Source organism: Coregonus lavaretus (genome assembly GCF_964263955.1).
Source record: "Coregonus lavaretus genome assembly, chromosome: 11".
NCBI classification, from domain to species: Eukaryota; Metazoa; Chordata; class Actinopteri; order Salmoniformes; family Salmonidae; genus Coregonus; species Coregonus lavaretus.
Genome location: NC_139998.1, coordinates 44,313,089 through 44,331,743, shown reverse-complemented (window position 1 = coordinate 44,331,743; position 18,655 = coordinate 44,313,089). Strand labels below are relative to the sequence as shown.

General features: G+C 42.3%; 1 protein-coding gene across 1 annotated transcript; it reads left to right on the top strand.

The window, feature by feature from the left end:
* The first annotated feature begins 99 nt into the window (after nucleotides 1-99).
* On the top strand, nucleotides 100-18,214 carry LOC311136870 (megakaryocyte-associated tyrosine-protein kinase-like). Its single transcript, XM_084171178.1, has 13 exons — nucleotides 100-251; nucleotides 937-994; nucleotides 1,236-1,349; nucleotides 1,556-1,665; nucleotides 2,061-2,280; nucleotides 9,007-9,100; nucleotides 9,396-9,461; nucleotides 9,580-9,679; nucleotides 9,795-9,879; nucleotides 10,090-10,163; nucleotides 16,292-16,487; nucleotides 16,944-17,030; nucleotides 17,883-18,214. Exons 2-13 carry the CDS (start codon nucleotides 986-988, stop codon nucleotides 18,072-18,074), a joined length of 1,347 nt encoding a protein of 448 aa, XP_084027304.1. The 5' UTR covers nucleotides 100-251; nucleotides 937-985; the 3' UTR covers nucleotides 18,075-18,214.
* The last annotated feature ends 441 nt before the right edge of the window (nucleotides 18,215-18,655 follow it).

Below are 18,655 nucleotides of genomic sequence, written 5' to 3'. Positions count from 1 at the left end.
GGGCTATTGTGAGTGATGATGAATAATAGTGTATGAAGCGCTGTCTATTATTCGAAGATGCGTCTGCTTAGCGTACACACAACCTTTTCTGTTCGTGACGTCTGACCTACTAAGGAAGAAGTAAGCAGCTATCTCTACCTCGATTTCCTTTTTTACGGAATAGTCTGCAAACGCAGTAATTGGTCACTGGCGTCCACCCATTCGAAACTGCAATGACAAATGTATCAAATCGTATAAATGCAGCATTATAGGTAAGTGACAGTTTAACCTGTGTTATGGCTTCAACTGCCTTCTCATTATCAGGAAATAGTGTTAGTTCATGTGTCTATTGACGGGTCACCAAATACCTGTATCGTCTTAGCGCTCTGAGCACATCTGGCCTTGGACCCTATTAGGAAACATTTTGCTTCATTGCTGAGCCACAGGTATACAGACTGCCACTGCCATATGATGTCCCACCCTCAGTGGTCAATGCTGTTGCCTACTTTGTTTTTGTCCTTTCTTTTAATCATTATATTGAACTGATCCTTCAAAAAGGGCTTCTTTTTCAGGAATGTATATATTTTAATGACTGGGAAAGGATCAGTGGTAGCCCACTGTGCACAGTTCAACGTCTAGCTTTGGTTGAGTTGTCAACTACGTGAAATTAACAAAATGTCACCATGTCACACTGCATTTAGGCAAAAAAGTTGGGTGAAAAAAATATGACATGCCCTTACGTTGATTACATTTGCAAATCCAATCAGTTTTCTACGTTGATTGAAGGTAATCACAATGTGTTTGTTTTTTTATGACGTGGAAACAACGTTGATTCAACCAGTTTTTGCCCAGTGGGAGGCTACTGTTACTCTTAAATAACATATTGTTTATTTAGCCTACTATTATTGCTATAAGTTTTCCAGATGATGTTTCGCTTAATGTGCTCTCCTTGAACAGGTGTTCTCGTTACTCATGAATTTACGTCCACCCAGGCATATTATTGAGGATGGCAACGGTATGTATCCATTCTATGTTCTGGGTCGCTACACGATCACTTACTGTGAGTTAAAAGCCATCTTTTTGTCAGGACACTGGCTTGTTTATCTGTTAGTAGTGCGATTCATTCCCGCCTGAGAAATAACTGGTTATCGTAATTCATAATGTACGATCACCAGTATCTGAACTATAATGTTTTTTAGATGCACATGTTTAAGATACATTTCTTAATTTTAGAATTTTCAACCTTTCCCTTACAGAGGTGTTGGGCGTTTGGCACACAATGTGTTGCCAAGAGTGACCACAGCAAGCCCAAAGCTGGTGAACTGGCCTATCGCAAAGGAGACATCCTCACTATTGTGAAAACAGAAACGGTACATAATGATTTACTGCAGGGTTCCCTAAATGGCGGCCACAGGCCGAATTTTGCCCGCGGGTGATTTTATTTGACCCCCAAACCTTGCCGCTGCTCTTTGTGCACTGTCTGCTTTGGTGTGGGCTCTATAAATATACTTGACTTGAGATAAAATTGATCTATTTGCACTATTCTACTGAAAGCTATTCTGGTGCTGTTTTCTAGGGCAAAGAACGTTACAAGGCTAGACACAACACAACAGGAGAGGAAGGACTCATCTCAGCCACCAACATGAGAGAGCGAGAGGCCATTCGCGTCGACCTCAGTCTTATGCCGTAAGTCTAAGGCTATGCGTCTGGATTTCATTCTTTTTCCTTTTTCCTTTGTCCCCTGTCATATGACTGACTACCATGTATTGTATATTTTAGTTATTTGTGGTTGTTTCCATTTCCGGTTTTGTTCTTCTCCATAGTAGCCACACTGTCTTCTACTGAAGGACTGATATGTACACTTCCTCATAGTGAAAATAAATAAATAAATAATTGTACTAGCAGTTTATACTATAATTGAGATAGAGAATTTGTTCCAGTTTGATAAGCTCAGAGCTAGGGCCATGTGATTTCCTGACCATGTGACTTGACCAGAACAAAACCCTTGGCCCTGTGGAATACACTTTGTGGAATGTCTCTTTTTTAATTACTTTTACTAATTATTTTTTGGGCCATGTCAGCTGGTTCCATGGGAAGATCTCGGGTCCCGAGGCGGTGTCCAAGCTGCGGCCTGTAGAGGATGGCCTGTTCCTGGTGCGGGAGTCCATCCGCCACCCTGGTGACTATGTGCTCTGTGTCGGCTACTCCAGCGAGGTCATCCACTACCGAGTCATGTACCAGCACAGCAAACTGACCATCGACAACAACCAGTACTTCTACAACCTCATAGACATGATAGAGGTGAGGCGGAGATAGATTTGTTATTTAGTTTGTAGAGTCACACGCTTGATGTAGTCATTGCGGGCTAGGAATATGGGACCAAATACTACATTTGTGTCTACTTTAACACACTATAAGTGAATTTGTACAAATACTTATGACTTCTTCAAATGGGGGGACTAGATACATAAAGTGTTTCATTTCTAAAAGGTAAAACCGATATGTATAAAAAATACCTTCAAATAAAAGGTGACATTCTGTACTATCAAATCAAATTTGATTTGTCACATGCGTCGTAAACAACAGGTGTAGACTAACAGTTAAATGCTTACTTACGGGTCCTTTTCCAACGTTGCCGAGTTAAAGATAAGAAGAAACAAAAATAGAAATAGTGACACGAGGAATAAGTACACAGTGAATAACAATAAGGAGTAAAAATAACATGCTATATACAGGGAGTACCAGTACCGAGTCGATGTGCAGGGGTACCAGGTAATTGAGGTAGCTATTCAAAAGTCTGGACACACCTATTCATTCAAGCGGTTTTCTTATTTTTTTTTACATTGTAGAATAATAGTGAAGACATCAAAACTATGAAATAACACATATGGAATCATGTAGTAACCAAAAAAGTGTTAAACAAATCAAAATATATTTTATATTTGAGATTCTTCAAATAGCCACCCTTTGCCTTGATGACAGCTTTGCACAATCTTGGCATTCTCTCATGCATTTCAATTAACAGGTGTGCCTTCTTAAAAGTTAATTTGTGGAATTTCTTTCCTCCTTAATGCGTTTGAGCCAATCAGTTGTGTTGTGACAAGGTAGGGGGGCATACAGAAGATAGCCCTATTTAGTAAAAGACCAAGTCTATATTATGGCAAGAACAGCTCAAATAAGCAAAGAGAAATGACAGTCCATCATTACTTTAAGACATGAAGGTCAGTCAATACGGAACATTTCAAGAACTTTGAAAGTTTCTTCAAGTGCAGTCGCAAAAACCATCAAGCGCTATGATGAAACTGGCTCTCAGGAGGACCACCACAGGAATGGAAGAACCGGAGTTACCTCTGCTGCAGAGGACAAGTTCATTAGAGTTACCAGCCTCAGAAATTACAGCCCAAATAAATGCTTCACAGAGTTCAAGTCACAGACACATCTCAACATCAACTGTTCAGAGGGGACTGTGTGAATCAGGCCTTCATGGTCGAATTGCTGCAAAGAAACCACTACTAAAGGACACCAATAAGAAGAGACCTGCTTGAGCCAAGAAACACGAGCAATGGACATTAGACCGGTGGAAATTCGTCCTTTGGTCTAGTGTCCAAATTTGAGATTTTTGGTTCCAACCGCCGTGTCTTTGTGATACGCGGTGTGGGGGAATGGATGATCTCCGCATGTGTAGTTCCCACCGTAAAGCATGGAGGAGGAGGTGTTATGGTGTGGGGGTGCTTTGTTAGTGACACTGTCTGATTTATTTAGAATTCAAGGCACACTAAACCAGCATGGCTACCACAGCATTCTGCAGTGATACGCCATCCCATCTGGTTTGGGCTTAGTGGGACTATCATTTGTTTTTCAACAGGACAATGACCCAACACACCTCCAGGCTATTTAAGGGCTATTTTACCAAGAAGGAGAGTGATGGAGTGCTGCATCAGATGACCTGGCTTCCACAATCCCCCGACCTCAACCCAATTGAGATGGTTTGGGATGAGTCGGACGGCAGAGAGAAGGAAAAGCAGCCAACAAGTGCTCAGTATATGTGGGAACTCCTTCAAGACTGTTGGAAAAGCATTCCAGGTGAAGCTGGTTGATAGAATGCCAACAGTGTGCAAAGCTGTCATCAAGGCAAAGGGTGGCTATTTGAAGAATCTCAAATAAAATATATTTTGATTTGTTTAACACTTTTTTGGTTACTACATGATTCCATGTGTTATTTCATAGTTTTGATGTCTTCACTATTATTCTACAATATAGAAAATAGTAAAAATAAAGAAACCCTTGAATGAGTAGGTGTCCGAACTTTTGACTGGTACTGTACATATACAATGAGTATACCAAACATTAGGAACACCTTCCTAATATTGAGTTGCACCCCACCTGTTTTTTGCCCTCAGAACAGACTCAACTCATCGGGGCATGGACTCTACAAGGTGTCGAAAGCGTTCCACAGGGATGCTGGCCCATGTTGACTCTAATGCTTCCCACAGTTGTGTCAAGTTGGCTGGATGTCCTTTGGGTGGTGGACCATTCTTGATACACACTGGAAACTGTTGAGCGTGAAACCTTGAAGCGCTGCAGTTCTTAACACAAACTGGTGTGCCTGGCACCTACTACCATACCCCGTTCAAAGATACTTAAATATTTTGTCTTGCCCATTCACCCTCTGAATGGCAAACATACACAATCCATGTCTCAAGGCTTAAAAATCCTTCTTTAACCTGTCTACTCCCCTTCATCTACACTGATTTAAAGTGGATTTAAGAAGTGACATCAAAAGGGTTCATAGCTTTCAGTCTATGTCATGGAAAGAGCAGGTATCCTTAATGTTTTGTATACTCAGTGTAGGTAGGGGTAAAGTGACTTGACAACAGGATAGATAATAGACAGTAGCAGCAGCGCATGTGGTGAGTGTGTGTGTGTGTGTGTGTGGCGTCAGTATGCATGTGTGCGCATGTTTTGTGTGTTTGTGGGCATTTTGTGTGTGTGAATGTGTGGTAGAGTCGGTGCAAGAGAGTTAGTTCAAAAAAGGGTCAATGCAGGTAGTCCGGATAGCTATTTAGCAGTCTTGTTTAGCAGTCTAATGGCTTGTGGGTAGAAGCTGTTCAGGGTCTTGTTGGTTCCAGACTTGGCAGAGAGAACAGTCTATGGCTTGGGTGGCTGGAGTCTTTGACAATTTTTTGGGCCTTCCTCTGACACCACCTGGTATAGAGGTCCTGGATGGCAGGGAGCTCGGCCCCAGTGATGTACTGGGCCGTACTCACCACCCTCTGTAGCGCCTTGCGATCAGATGCCTTGCAGTTGTCGTACCAAGCGGTGATGCAGCCAGTCAAGATGCTCTCAATGGTGCAGCTGTAGAACTTTTTGAGGATCTGAGGGCCCATGCAAAATCTTTTCAGCGTCCTGAGGGGGAAGAGGCGTTGTCTTGCCCTCTTCACAACTGTGTGGCTGTGTGTGGACCATGTTAATTCCTTAGTGATGTGGACACCAAGGAACTTGAGGATGGGGGCGTGCTCGCTCCTCTGTTTCCTGTAGTCCACAATCAGCTGCTTTGTCTTGTTGACGTTGAGGAAGAGGTTGTTGACCTGGCACCACACTGCCAGGTTACTGACCTCCTCCCTATAGGCTGCCTCATCGTCGTCGGTGATCAGTCCTACCACCGTTGTGTTGTCAGCAAACTTGATGATGGTGTTGGAGTCGTGCGCGGCCAAGCAGTCGTGGGTGAACAGGGAGTACAGGAAGGGACTAAGCACACAACCCTGAGGGGTCCCCGTGTTGATGGTCAGCATGGCGGAGGTGTTGTTGCCTACCCTCACCGCCTGGGGGCGGCCCGTCAGGAAGTCCAGGATCCAGTTGCAGAGGGAGGTGTTCAGTCCCAAGGTCCTGAGCTTGTTGATGAACTTGGAGGGGACTATGGTGTTGAATGCTAAGCTGTAGTCAATGAACAGCATTCTTACATAGGTATTCCTTTTGTCCAGGTGGGTGAGGGCAGTGTGGAATGCAAAAGAGTGCGTCATCTGTGGATCTGTTGGGGCGGTATGCGAATTAGAGTGGGTCCAGGTTGTCAGGGATGATGGTGTTGATGTGAGCCATGACCAGCCTTTCAAAGCATTTCATGGCTATAGATGTGAATGCTACTGGGCGATAGTCATTTACTGTAGGCAGGTTACCTTGGTGTTCTTGTGCATGGGGACTATGGTGGTCTGCTTGAAACAAGTAGGTATTACAGACTGGGTCAGGGATAGGTTGAAAATGTCAGTGAAGACACTTGCCAGCTGGTCAGCGCATGCTCTGATTAAGTGCCCTGATATTCCTTCTGGCTAAAGGTCTTACTCACATCGGCCTCATAGGAAACATTTGATCCCAAATAAAAAATGCTGGTGTATACAGTAGTCACATAAAGAAGAAAAAATGGCTTCACTGTCCAAGTAAATATGGAGGGGAGTGTATGAAAATACAGGCTTTCCATACAAATATATTGCCTACATCAGCCTCTATATGGAAAAATTATCACTCAGAATTTTATTTGAACCTAACCACGGCAAACTGTCACCCATTGAAAGGAACTGTCATTAAGTGCTTACAGTTAAACCTTAAAAGGTCTGCTGAGACCTTTCTTTTAATCTAAATTATGTTGAGCCTGTGAGTTTCCGAGCCATTGGAAGCACAGTCATTAGGGAGTTTGGAGATACGGGTGGCTGTAAAGGCTAAAGATGCCTCACCACTCCCTTATCTGTGGAGCACAGATGTCTTTAGTCCTGACTCATATCGCTGACTTACACTGTGTGCACAATTATTAGGCAAGTCAGTATTTTGACCATATCATCATTATTATGCATATTTCCCAACTCCAAGCTGTATAAACTGGAATGCTTATTGGATTAAAGCATATCAGGTGATGTTTATTTGTGTAATGAGGGAGGGTGTGGCCTAAGGAGATCAACACCCTATATCAAGTTGTGTATAATTATTAGGCAGCTTCTTTTCCTCAGGCAAAATGGGCCAAAAGTGATTTAACTGACTCTGAAAAGTCAAAAATTGTAAAAAGTATTTCAGAGGGATGCAGCACTCTTGAAATTGCTAAGATATTGGGACGTGATCACAGAACCATCAAACGTTTTGTTGCAAATAGTCAACAGGGTCGCAAGAACCGTGTTGAGAAAAAAAGACGCAAATTAACTGCCAAAGATTTGAGAAGAATCAAACGTGAAGCTACCAGGAGCCCATTATCCTCCAGTGCTGTCATATTCCAGAACTGCAACCTACCTGGAGTGCCCAGAAGTACAAGGTGTTCAGTGCTCAGAGACATGGCCAAGGTAAGGAAGGCTGAAACCCGACCACCACTGAACAAGACACATAAGTTGAGATGTGAAGACTGGGCCAAGAAATATCTGAAGACAGATTTTTCAAAGGTTTTATGGACTGATGAGATGAGAGTGACTCTTGACGGACCAGATGGATGGGCCCGTGGCTGGATCAGTAACGGGCATGGAGCTCCACTTCGACTCAGACGCCAGCAAGGTGGAGGTGGGGTACTGGTATGGGCTGGTATTATTAAAGATGAGCTAGTTGGACCTTTTCGGGTTGAAGATGGACTCAAACTCAACTCCCAAACCTACTGCCAGTTTTTAGAAGACACTTTCTTCAAGCAGTGGTACAGGAAAAAGTCTGCATCTTTCAAGAAGACCATGATTTTTATGCAGGACAATGCTCCATCGCATGCATCGAAGTACTCCACTGCGTGGCTAGCCAGTAAAGGCTTTAAAGATGAAAGAATAATGACATGGCCCCCTTCCTCACCTGACCTAAACCCTATTGAGAACTTGTGGTCCCTTCTTAAACGGTCGATTTACAGTGAAGGAAAACAGTACACCTCTCTGACCAGTGTCTGGGAGGCTGTGGTTGCTGCTGCACAAAAAGTTGATCGTCAACAGATCAAGAAACTGACAGACTCCATGGATGGAAGGCTTATGACTGTTATTGAAAAGAAGGGTGGCTATATTGGTCACTGGTTTGTTTTTGAAATGTCAGAAATGTTTAGTTGTACATTTTTGTTGTTTATTATTCTCACTTTAACAGATGAAAATTAACAAGTGAGATGGGGAACTTTTCGTTTTTCATTTAGTTGCATAATAATTGTGCACACTAATAATTGTGCACACATAGATATTCTCCAAAGAAAGCCAAAACCTCACTTTTACTTTCTTAAATATTCAGGTTTGAGGTTTATTAACATTTTGGATTGACCGAGAGCACTGTAGTTGTTCAATAATAAAATGAATCCTCAAACATACAACTTGCCTAATAATTGTGCACACAGTGTACTCTTGTGAGAAATTAAAAGGAGAATCCAGCTGCTTCCTGACATGCAGCTGAGGGCAGGACTATAGGATTTGTAAAAATATATTTGTTGTGTACAGTTCACCTTACCATCATTCTGTTTTCTTTTTGACAGTACTTAATTGTTATAGTTTTAGAATGAATAACTAACAGTAAATACAATCAGTATACTGTATGTGGCCCATACAGGAATCAACCCCACTGGTGTTGTGAGTTTTTTAGCAACCAACTAAGCCATCGAAGCCACATACCGACCCTCTTAAGTGTCAATGACGGCATAGTTCATTCTCTGTTCTTAATATACTGTAAGCTGTCACAAGCTGACCCGCTCTCTGGACTGGATGGTTCTGGAGGTCCCGCGGGTCTCCACTGAGTTGGGGGGAAAATGCTTTTTAGTTTTTATGCCTCCAGCTCATGGAATAGCCTTCAGGCCACCTTGAAGCTAGACTTGCTGGTCTCCATTGGAAAGTTTAGATCGAGTTTAAGGGAGGTGATATGTGAGAGTTGTTTGTGTTGATTAATCTTGTTGTATTGGTATTGTTATTTTTCATTATGTTGTGTTAGATTTTATTGTGTATATTCATGTTCACAGGGCTCCCTTATAAATGAGACCCTGGTCTCAATGGTGGCCCACCCTGTATAAATAAAAGTTAATAAAAATCATAATAATGGCTATCTTTGCAGTTCCACTCCAAGCACAAGGGAGCTATCGCCACCAAACTTCTGAAGCCCAAAGATAAAGAGGGTACCAAGTCAGCTGAGTTGGAGCTGTCTAAAAGTAAGGGCTTGGTCTTTACACTCTCATGATGTGTCAGAGTTGGCCTCCTTAAGGCTCGGAGATATGTGCCTTCCTGGGTGAGGGGGGTGCAGGGTATTCTGTATGCGGGAGGCTGTGATGGTGGGTTAATGTCACTTTCTTTAGAAGTGAGAGAGATAAAATATAAAAAATAAACCTGTTTCTTCAGAATTGAAAAATATACAGTTTTACATTTACATTTACGTCATTTAGCAGACGCTCTTATCCAGAGCGACTTACAAATTGATTTAGACAGGTATCTCTGTGTGTGTCACAGTGGGATGGCTGCTGGACATTAGGAAGCTGACCTTGGGAGAGAGTATCGGAGAGGGGGAGTTTGGAGGTGAGGCTGCAATTTCCTGAATTGTTTCTGTGGAGTTTTTAAAATAAGCCGTTGTAACCTTGAATTGAACCCTGATTCTGTTATAGATTAAATTAAGTATTGTTTTGTTGTCCCCTAGTGGTGTATGAAGGAGACTACATTGGCCAGAAGGTGGCAGTAAAGAACATTAAATGTGATGTAACGGCACAGGCATTCTTAGAAGAGACTACTGTTATGACGTGAGTCGAGAGTGGTGACACAGTTTCTTAATTAACTTAATTAAATGGAGTAACGACTATCTGACCTTTCTTTTGTTTTGATCAGTTTTTCATCTGATTCCGAACTCTCCACTAGGAAACTGCAGCATAAGAACCTGGTGCGGTTGTTGGGGGTGATCGTAGACAATGGACTGCACATCGTCACAGAGCTCATGGCCAAGGTTCTGTTGCCATGACTTCAGTTCAGTCAATCTGTTTTCACAGTCAATCAAGACTAACTAACAGACTAAGCTTAATCTCAGTCCAGGAGACAGACCGTAATAGCTTGTTGATGCAAAACAATTATCTGTAACAAACAAACAATTAGGACTATCTAATCAAATGTAACTTAGATTACATAACTATTATCCAACTGTATTTGTGTATTGCAGGGTAATCTGGTAAACTTCCTCCGGACGAGGGGCCGTTCTGTCATTAGCACTGGCCAGCTAATACGTTTTGCACTGTGAGGCCCCACCACACTCTAAAAAGAAAAGGTTCCTGGAGTATCCTTTAGGGGTTCTTCAAGTTGGAACTGTGGGGGAACCCCTATAAATTATTTGAAGAACCCTTTAAAAGGGTTCTTCAAAGAACCGCTTTTAATGGATCCTCAAATAACATTTTGAAGAACCTTTTGGGGTTACTTTTTGAACTACCCCCCTCCCCTGTTATTGTTGTCATTATTATTATTAATGATAATAATACGCATAACAATAACAACAAAAACACAATATTTCAGTTGTCAGTGTTTATTATGATTTTAGTGACAAAGCAGAATAAAAAAATCTAAATATGAGGTAAACTCCCAGCAGAGCCCCAAGTCCAGTGGGTATATCCTCTGGCGGGTTGATGTTAGTGTTGATGTTCTCCGTATCCATAGCCAGAATGATTTTGCAGTGCATGGTGATCGAACAGCTTTCCTGTTATATTCATCAGAGGTGTAGGGAGGGTGAAGTCTGTGGATCCAAAACATTTTAATTATACAGATGATTAACAAAACATGCACACAACAGTATTCATACCTTGGGTTTTGTTGTGAGTGTGAATGTTTTTATTTTTTTGATAATGGCTTTCATACACATACCTTGTCCATAATGTAGAGGCCTATGGGATATTCATTGAAGAGGTAAGGGAGGAGGATGGTAAATGAACCCTAAGGTTTTTCTTAGAAGAACTCTTGTTGAACCCCTAATATTTTGAGTGCATAATCCGTCGGTATTTGATAGAACGTCGCGGACCCGCCCACCTGTGTGGAAAACAACCTAGGTTACCCCATTGGCTCACGGTAAAAACCGGACATTTTTCAAATACAATTTTCTTTTTGTCTGCTTGTTTTAGTAAATTACAAAACGATATTTAAGAAAAGTACACCATGTCTAAAGATTACTTTTCGACATTACCTGCTCCCGAGCTAACCGTAGGATGGGATTTTTGACCTGGTTACATGTACAGTCGTGGTCAAAAGTTTTGAGAATGATACAAGTATTGTTCTTCACAAAGTTAGCTGCTTCAGTGTTATGAGATATTTTTGTCATATGTTACTATGGTATACTGAAGTATAATTCCAAGCATTCCATAAGTGTCAAAGGCTTTTATTTATGCAAAGAGTCAATATTTGCAGTGTCGACCCTTCTTTTTCAAGACCTCTGCAATCTGCCCTGGCATGCTGTCAATTAACTTCTGGGCCACATCCTGAGTGATGGCAGCCCATTCTTGCATAATCAATGCTTGGAGTTTGTCAGAATTTGTGGGTTTTTGTTTGTCCACCCGCCTCTTGAGGATCGACCACAAGTTCTCAATGGGATTAAGGTCTGGGGAGCTTCCTGGCCATGGACCCAAAATGTTGATGTTTTGTTCCCCGAGCCACTTAGTTATCACTTTTGCCTTATGGCAAGGTGCTCTATCATGCTGGAAAAGGCATTGGTCGTCAACAAACTGTTCTTGGATGGTTGGGAGAAGTTGCTCTCAGATGATGTGTTGGTACCATTCTTTATTCATGGCTGTGTTCTTGGGCAAAATTGTGAGTAAGCCCACTCCCTTGGCTGAGAAGCAACCCCACACATGAATGGTCTCAGGATGCTTTACTGTTGGCATGACACAGGACTGATGGTAGCGCTCACCTTGTCTTCTCCAGACAAGGTGTTTTCCAGTTGTCCCAAACAATCGGAAAGGGGATTCATCAGAGAAAATGACTTTACCCCAGTCCGCAGCAGTCCAATCCCTGTACCTTTTGCAGAATATCAGTCTGTCCCTGATGTTTTTCCTGGAGAGAAGTGGCTTCTTTGCTGCCTTTCTTGACACCAGGCCATCCTCCAAAAGTCTTCGCCTCACTGTGCGTGCAGATGCACTCACACCTGCCTGCTGCCATTCCTGAGCAAGCTCTGCACTGGTGGTGCCCCGATCCCGCAGCTGAATCAACTTTAGGAGACGGTCCTGACGCTTGCTGGACTTTCTTGGTCGCCCTAACGCCTTCTTCACAACAATTGAACCTCTCTCCTTGAAGTTCTTGATGATCCGATAAATGGTTGATTTAGGTGCAATCTTACTAGCAGCAATATCCTTGCCTGTGAAGCCCTTTTTGTGCAAAGCAATGATGACGGTACGTGTTTCCTTGCAGGTAACCATGGTTAACAGAGGAAGAACAATGAAGCTTCCAGTCTATTATTCTAACTCAATCAGCATGACAAAGTGATCTCCAGCCTTATCCTCGTCAACACTCTCACCTGTGTTAACGAGAGAATCACTGACATGATGCCAGCTGGTCCTTTTGTGGCAGGGCTGAAATGCAGTGGAAATGTTTTTTGGGGGATTAAGTTCATTTTCATGGCAAAGAGGGACTTTGCAATTAATTGCAATTCATCTGATCACTCTTCATGACATTCTGGAGTATATGGAAATTGCCATCATCAAAACTGAGGCAGCAGACTTTGTGAAAATTAGTATTTGTGTAATTCTCAAAACTTTTTTGACCACGACTGTACTATTATTCTGACATTTCACATTCTTAAAATAAAGTGGTGATCCTAACTGACCTAAGACAGGGAATTTTTACTAGGATTTTACTGTTTCCCCCAATATGTGGGTGTGGTCGGGGGGGAATTCCTTCTTATGACGTGAATATCGACTCAGAGTATAGAATTAAATAGAACTCTTTATTAATTTTAATTTTATTTAACCTTTATTTAACTAGGCAAGTCAGTTAAGAACAAATTCTTATTTACAATGACGGCCTACCAAAAGGCAAAAGGCCTTCTGCGGGGACAGGGGCTGGGATAAAAAAAATATATAGTGGGCAAAAAAAGTATTTAGTCAGCCACCAATTGTGCAAGTTCTCCCACTTAAAAAGATGAGAGAGGCCTGTAATTTTCATCATAGGTACACGTCAACTATGACAGACAAAATGAGAAAAGAAAATCCAGAAAATCACATTGTAGGATCTTTAATGAATTTATTTGCAAATTATGGTGGAAAATAAATATTTGGTCAATAACAAAAGTTTCTCAATACTTTGTTATATACCCTTTGTTGGCAATGACACGGGTCAAACGTTTTCTGTAAGTCTTCACAAGGTTTTCACACACTGTTGCTGGTATTTTGGCCCATTCCTCCATGCAGATCTCCTCTAGAGCAGTGATGTTTTGGGGCTGTCGCTGGGCAACACGGACTTTCAACTCCTTCCAAAGATTTTCTATGGGGTTGAGATCTGGAGACTGGCTAGGCCACTCCAGGACCTTGAAATGCTTCTTACGAAGCCACTCCTTCGTTGCCCGGGCGGTGTGTTTGGGATCATTGTCATGCTGAAAGACCCAGCCACGTTTCATCTACAATGCCCTTGCTGATGGAAGGAGGTTTTCACTCAAAATCTCACGATACATGGCCCCATTCATTCTTTCCTTTACACGGATCAGTCGTCCTGGTCCCTTTGCAGAAAAACAGCCCCAAAGCATGATGTTTCCACCCCCATGCTTCACAGTAGGTATGGTGTTCTTTGGATGCAACTCAGCATTCTTTGTTCTCCAAACACGACAAGTTGAGTTTTTACCAAAAAGTTCTATTTTGGTTTCATCTGACCATATGACATTCTCCCAATCCTCTTCTGGATCATCCAAATGCACTCTAGCAAACTTCAGACGGGCCTGGACATGTACTGGCTTAAGCAGGGGGACACGTCTGGCACTGCAGGATTTGAGTCCCTGGCGGCGTAGTGTGTTACTGATGGTAGGCTTTGTTACTTTGGTCCCAGCTCTCTGCAGGTCATTCACTAGGTCCCCCCCGTGTGGTTCTGGGATTTTTGCTCACCGTTCTTGTGATCATTTTGACCCCACGGGGTGAGATCTTGCGTGGAGCCCCAGATCGAGGGATATTATCAGTGGTCTTGTATGTCTTCCATTTCCTAATAATTGCTCCCACAGTTGATTTCTTCGAACCAAGCTGCTTACCTATTGCAGATTCAGTCTTCCCAGCCTGGTGCAGGTCTACAATTTTGTTTCTGGTGTCCTTTGACAGCTCTTTGGTCTTGGCCATAGTGGAGTTTGGAGTGTGACTGTTTGAGGTTGTGGACAGGTGTCTTTTATACTGATAACAAGTTCAAACAGGTGCCATTAATACAGGTAACGAGTGGAGGACAGAGGAGCCTCTTAAAGAAGAAGTTACAGGTCTGTGAGAGCCAGAAATCTTGCTTGTTTGTAGGTGACCAAATACTTATTTTCCATCATAATTTGCAAATAAATTCATAAAAAATCCTACAATGTGATTTTCTGGATTTCTTTTTCTCATTTTGTCTGTCATAGTTGACGTGTACCTATGATGAAAATTACAGGCCTCTCTCATCTTTTTAAGTGGGAGAACTTGCACAATTGGTGGCTGACTAAATACTTTTTTCCCCCACTGTATATGACAAAACACACATCACGACAACAGAGACACCACAACACTACATAAAGAGAGACCTAAGACGACAACATAGCATGGCAGCAACACATGACAACACAGCATGGTAGCAACACAAAATAGTAGCAGCACAAAACATTGTACAAACATGATTGGGCACAGAGAACAGCACAAAGGGCAAGAAGGTAGAGAGAACAATACATCACGTGAAGCAGCCATATATATATATATATATATATATATATATATATATATATATATATACACAGTACCAGTCAAAAGTTTGGACACACCTACTCATTCAAGGGTTTTTCTTTATTTTTACTATTTTCTACATTGTAGAATAATAGTGAAGACATCAAAACTATGAAATAACACATATGGAATCATGTAGTAACCAAAAATTATTAAACAAATCCAATATATTTTATTTTGAGATTCTTCAAATAGCCACCCTTTGCCTTGATGACAGCTTTGCACACTCTTGGCATTCTCTCAACCAGCTTCACCTGGAATACTTTTTCAAAAGTCTTGAAGGAGTTCCCACATCTGCTGAGCACTTGTTGGCTGCTTTTCCTTCACTCTGCGGTCCGACTCTTCCCAAACCGTCTCAATTGGGTTGAGGTCGGGGGTTGTGTAGGCCAGGTCATCTGATGCAGCACTCCATCACTCTCCTCCTTGGTAAAATAGCCCTTACACAGCCTGGAGGTGTGTTGGGTCATTGTCCTGTTGAAAAACAAATGATAGTCCCTCTAAGCCCAAACCAGATGGGATGGCATATCGCTGCAGAATGCTGTGGTAGCCATGCTCCATAACAAAACCTCCTCCATGCTTTACGGTGGGAACTACACATGCGGAGATCATCCGTTCACCCACACCGCGTCTCACAAAGACACGGCGGTAGGAACCAAAAATCTCAAATTTGGACTCCAGACCAAAGGACACATTTCCACCGGTCTAATGTCCATTGCTCATGTTTCTTGGCCCAAGCAGGTCTCTTCTTATTATTGGTGTCCTTTAGTAGTGGTTTCTTTGCAGCAATTCGACCATGAAGGCCTGATTCACACAGTCCCCACTGAACAGTTGATGTTGAGATGTGTCTGTGACTTGAACTCTGTGAAGCATTTATTTGGGCTGCAATTTCTGAGGCTGGTAACTCTAATGAACTTATCCTCTACAGCAGAGGCAACTCTGGGTCTTCCATTCCTGTGGCGGTCCTCATGAGAGCCAGTTTCATCATAGCACTTGATGGTTTTTGCGACTGCACTTGAAGAAACTTTAAAAGTTCTTGAAATGTTCCAGGTGACTACCTCATGAAGCTGGTTGAGTGAATGCCATGAGTGTGCAAAGCTGTCATCATGGCAAAGGGTGGCTATTTGAAGAATCTCAAAATAAAATATATTGGATTTGTTTAATAATTTTTGGTTACTACATGATTCCATATGTGTTATTTCATAGTTTTGATGTCTTCACTATTATTCTACAATGTAAAAATAAAGAAAGACCCTTGAATGAGTAGGTGTGTCCAAACTTTTGACTGGTAGTGTATATTCTACATTAAAACACTGCCACATTACCAACTTTACTGAAAGCCTAGTTTTTAAGACAGTCTTTATTAGAAGCAGTGCATTTCTGTGTATTTCAGTATTTAAGAGTGTGTGTGTGTGTGTGTGTGTGTGTGTGTGTGTGTGTGTGTGTGTTCAGAGATGTGTGTGAGGGTATGGCGTACCTGGAGTCTAAGAGGTTGGTTCACAGAGACCTAGCGGCCCGTAACATCTTGGTCTCCAACGAAGGCGTGGCCAAAGTCAGTGACTTTGGGTTGACCAAGGTGGACTCCAAGGCCTCAGACAACGCTAAACTACCAGTCAAATGGACAGCCCCTGAGGCCCTAAAGAAAGCGGTAGGATCATGTTTACCTCTAACATCTAGCGTTTATCACGCTTACAGTACGGACTTATGTGTATTTATAAAATAATAATTAGGTGGGTGCTTGTATTTGTCCTATTTCACAAGTGTGTATTAATACTTGTGTGAATTGGAAATGTTTTTTTTTGCATATCCCAACTCCCCCTGAGACACCCTCGGAGAGTGGGAGCAATTAGGGTTAAGTGCCTTGCTCAAGGGCATATTGACAGATTTTTCACCTTGTCGGCTCGGGGATTCAAACTTTTTCGGTTAATGCCGCCCACTTTACGGACATACAGTATGTGTAATTCATGTGAATGTGAGGGTTGGAGTCTGTGTTTTTAGCCTGCCAAGCCTATGTGGCTATTACACAGTAACTATCATGTCAAGCAGCCATCAGTGGAATTTTGTCATTGAATTGCTTTTGTGGTCATGTGTGATTGTCCTGCAGAAATTCTCCACACGGTCAGACATATGGAGCTATGGTGTTCTCCTCTGGGAGACGTTCTCCTACGGTCGACAGCCCTACCCCAAGATGGTGAGTCCTGACTTTACTGATCTTTATGAACAGTGATGTATAGTTCTGAGTCACTGGCACAACAATGCAATAAAAATTAGTGAGACAAAAATATGATCTTGTGCTTTGAAAAATCTATCAAGGCAGTCTGACATCAGTCTTAGTGAAGCAGCACCGATTAACAAACTATGCTGTGATCTGAGGGCAGTTAACTGGAGTGAAACGGAAGGGCCTGTGTATTTATTTCTTTATTTACTCCGTAAAATCCCTTTTATCCATGCTGTATCTGTTTGTAGGGAGTCTGTTACTCCCCCCACTGGTATGTAAAGCAGAGAATCAAAGCAACGGCACTAACCAGGTAATAACAGCAGAGATAAACCAGGATTAGTGCTTGTAGGCCACGTTTCTAAGGCAACAGCTCCTGTTGGCAGCCAGCCAAAAAGAAGAACGAAGGGGTGGGGTGGGGATGTGTGAGAGGGAGAGTGTGTGTGTGTGTACATGCGTTCCTATGTGCGTATTTTGTGTCTGTACACGTAAGGGGGAAGAGATTATGGTACTTACGCTCTCCTGTGACACACAGTCTCACTGTCAATCCTTTATACCTGTCAATCTTAGGGACAGCCTGGGGGGGATCAGCTAGAATGACTTAAAGCATGCTTAGTTTCTAACCATATAATTAGAATGATTGAGTTGTACTGTACTTCTTTAATCCAGGTGATTAACATACAGATACAGTATGTGGGCTGAACGTTTGACCTTTATTTTATGTCCACTAAAAAGTGAACCGACCTGTTAAGAGGGGGTGACATTATCTCATGCACCATCTCTTTTTCTATCTTTCTCCTGTTCTATCTCCTTCCTCGTCTCCCTCAGTCTGTGAAGGAGGTGAAAGAGCGGGTGGAGCAGGGTTACCGTATGGAGGCTCCAGAGGAGTGTCCCCCCAGTGTCTACACCCTGATGAGGGGCTGCTGGGAGGCCGAGCCCAGGAAAAGGCCCTCCTTCTGTAAACTACAGGAGAAGATTGAGAGAGAGCTGGCCAAACACAGCCCTGGGCCTGCCTGCTGAGGTCACCTCAATAATTTGTTAATTTCCTTACTTTTTAACAGCATTGTTGGGAAAGAGCTCATAAGGAAGCATTTCATGGTAAAGTCTACACTTGTTGTATTCGGTGCATGTGACAAATAAAATTTGTTTTGACATTTAGAGCTCATTGTATCTAATTTACATAAGTATTCACACCCCTGAGTCAATACATGTTAAAATTACCTTTGGCTGCGATTACAATTGTGAGTCTTTCTGGGTAAGTCTCTAAGAGCTTTGCACACCAGGATTGAACCATTTTTACACATGTCAAGTTGGTTGTTGAGCATTGCTAGACAGACATTTTTAAGTCTTGCCATAGATTTTGAAGCCGATTTAAGTCAAAACTACCTAGGTCACTCAGGAATATTCAATGTCGTCTTGGTAAGCAACTCCAGTGTATTTGGCCTTGTGTTTTAGGTTATTGTCCTGCTGAAAGGTGAATTTGTCTCTCAGTGTCTGTTGTAAAGCAGACTGAACCAGTTTTCCTCTAGGATTTTGCCTGTGCTTAGCTTTATTCCATTTCTTTTTATCCTAAAAAACTCCCTAGTACTTGCCGATGACAA

Coding starts and splice junctions, on each gene's coding strand:
- LOC311136870 (XM_084171178.1), top strand. Junction 1,350..1,555: donor CTATTGTGAAAACAGAAACG/GTACATAATGAT, acceptor GCTGTTTTCTAG/GGCAAAGAACGTTACAAGGC. Junction 16,488..16,943: donor CTGAGGCCCTAAAGAAAGCG/GTAGGATCATGT, acceptor ATTGTCCTGCAG/AAATTCTCCACACGGTCAGA.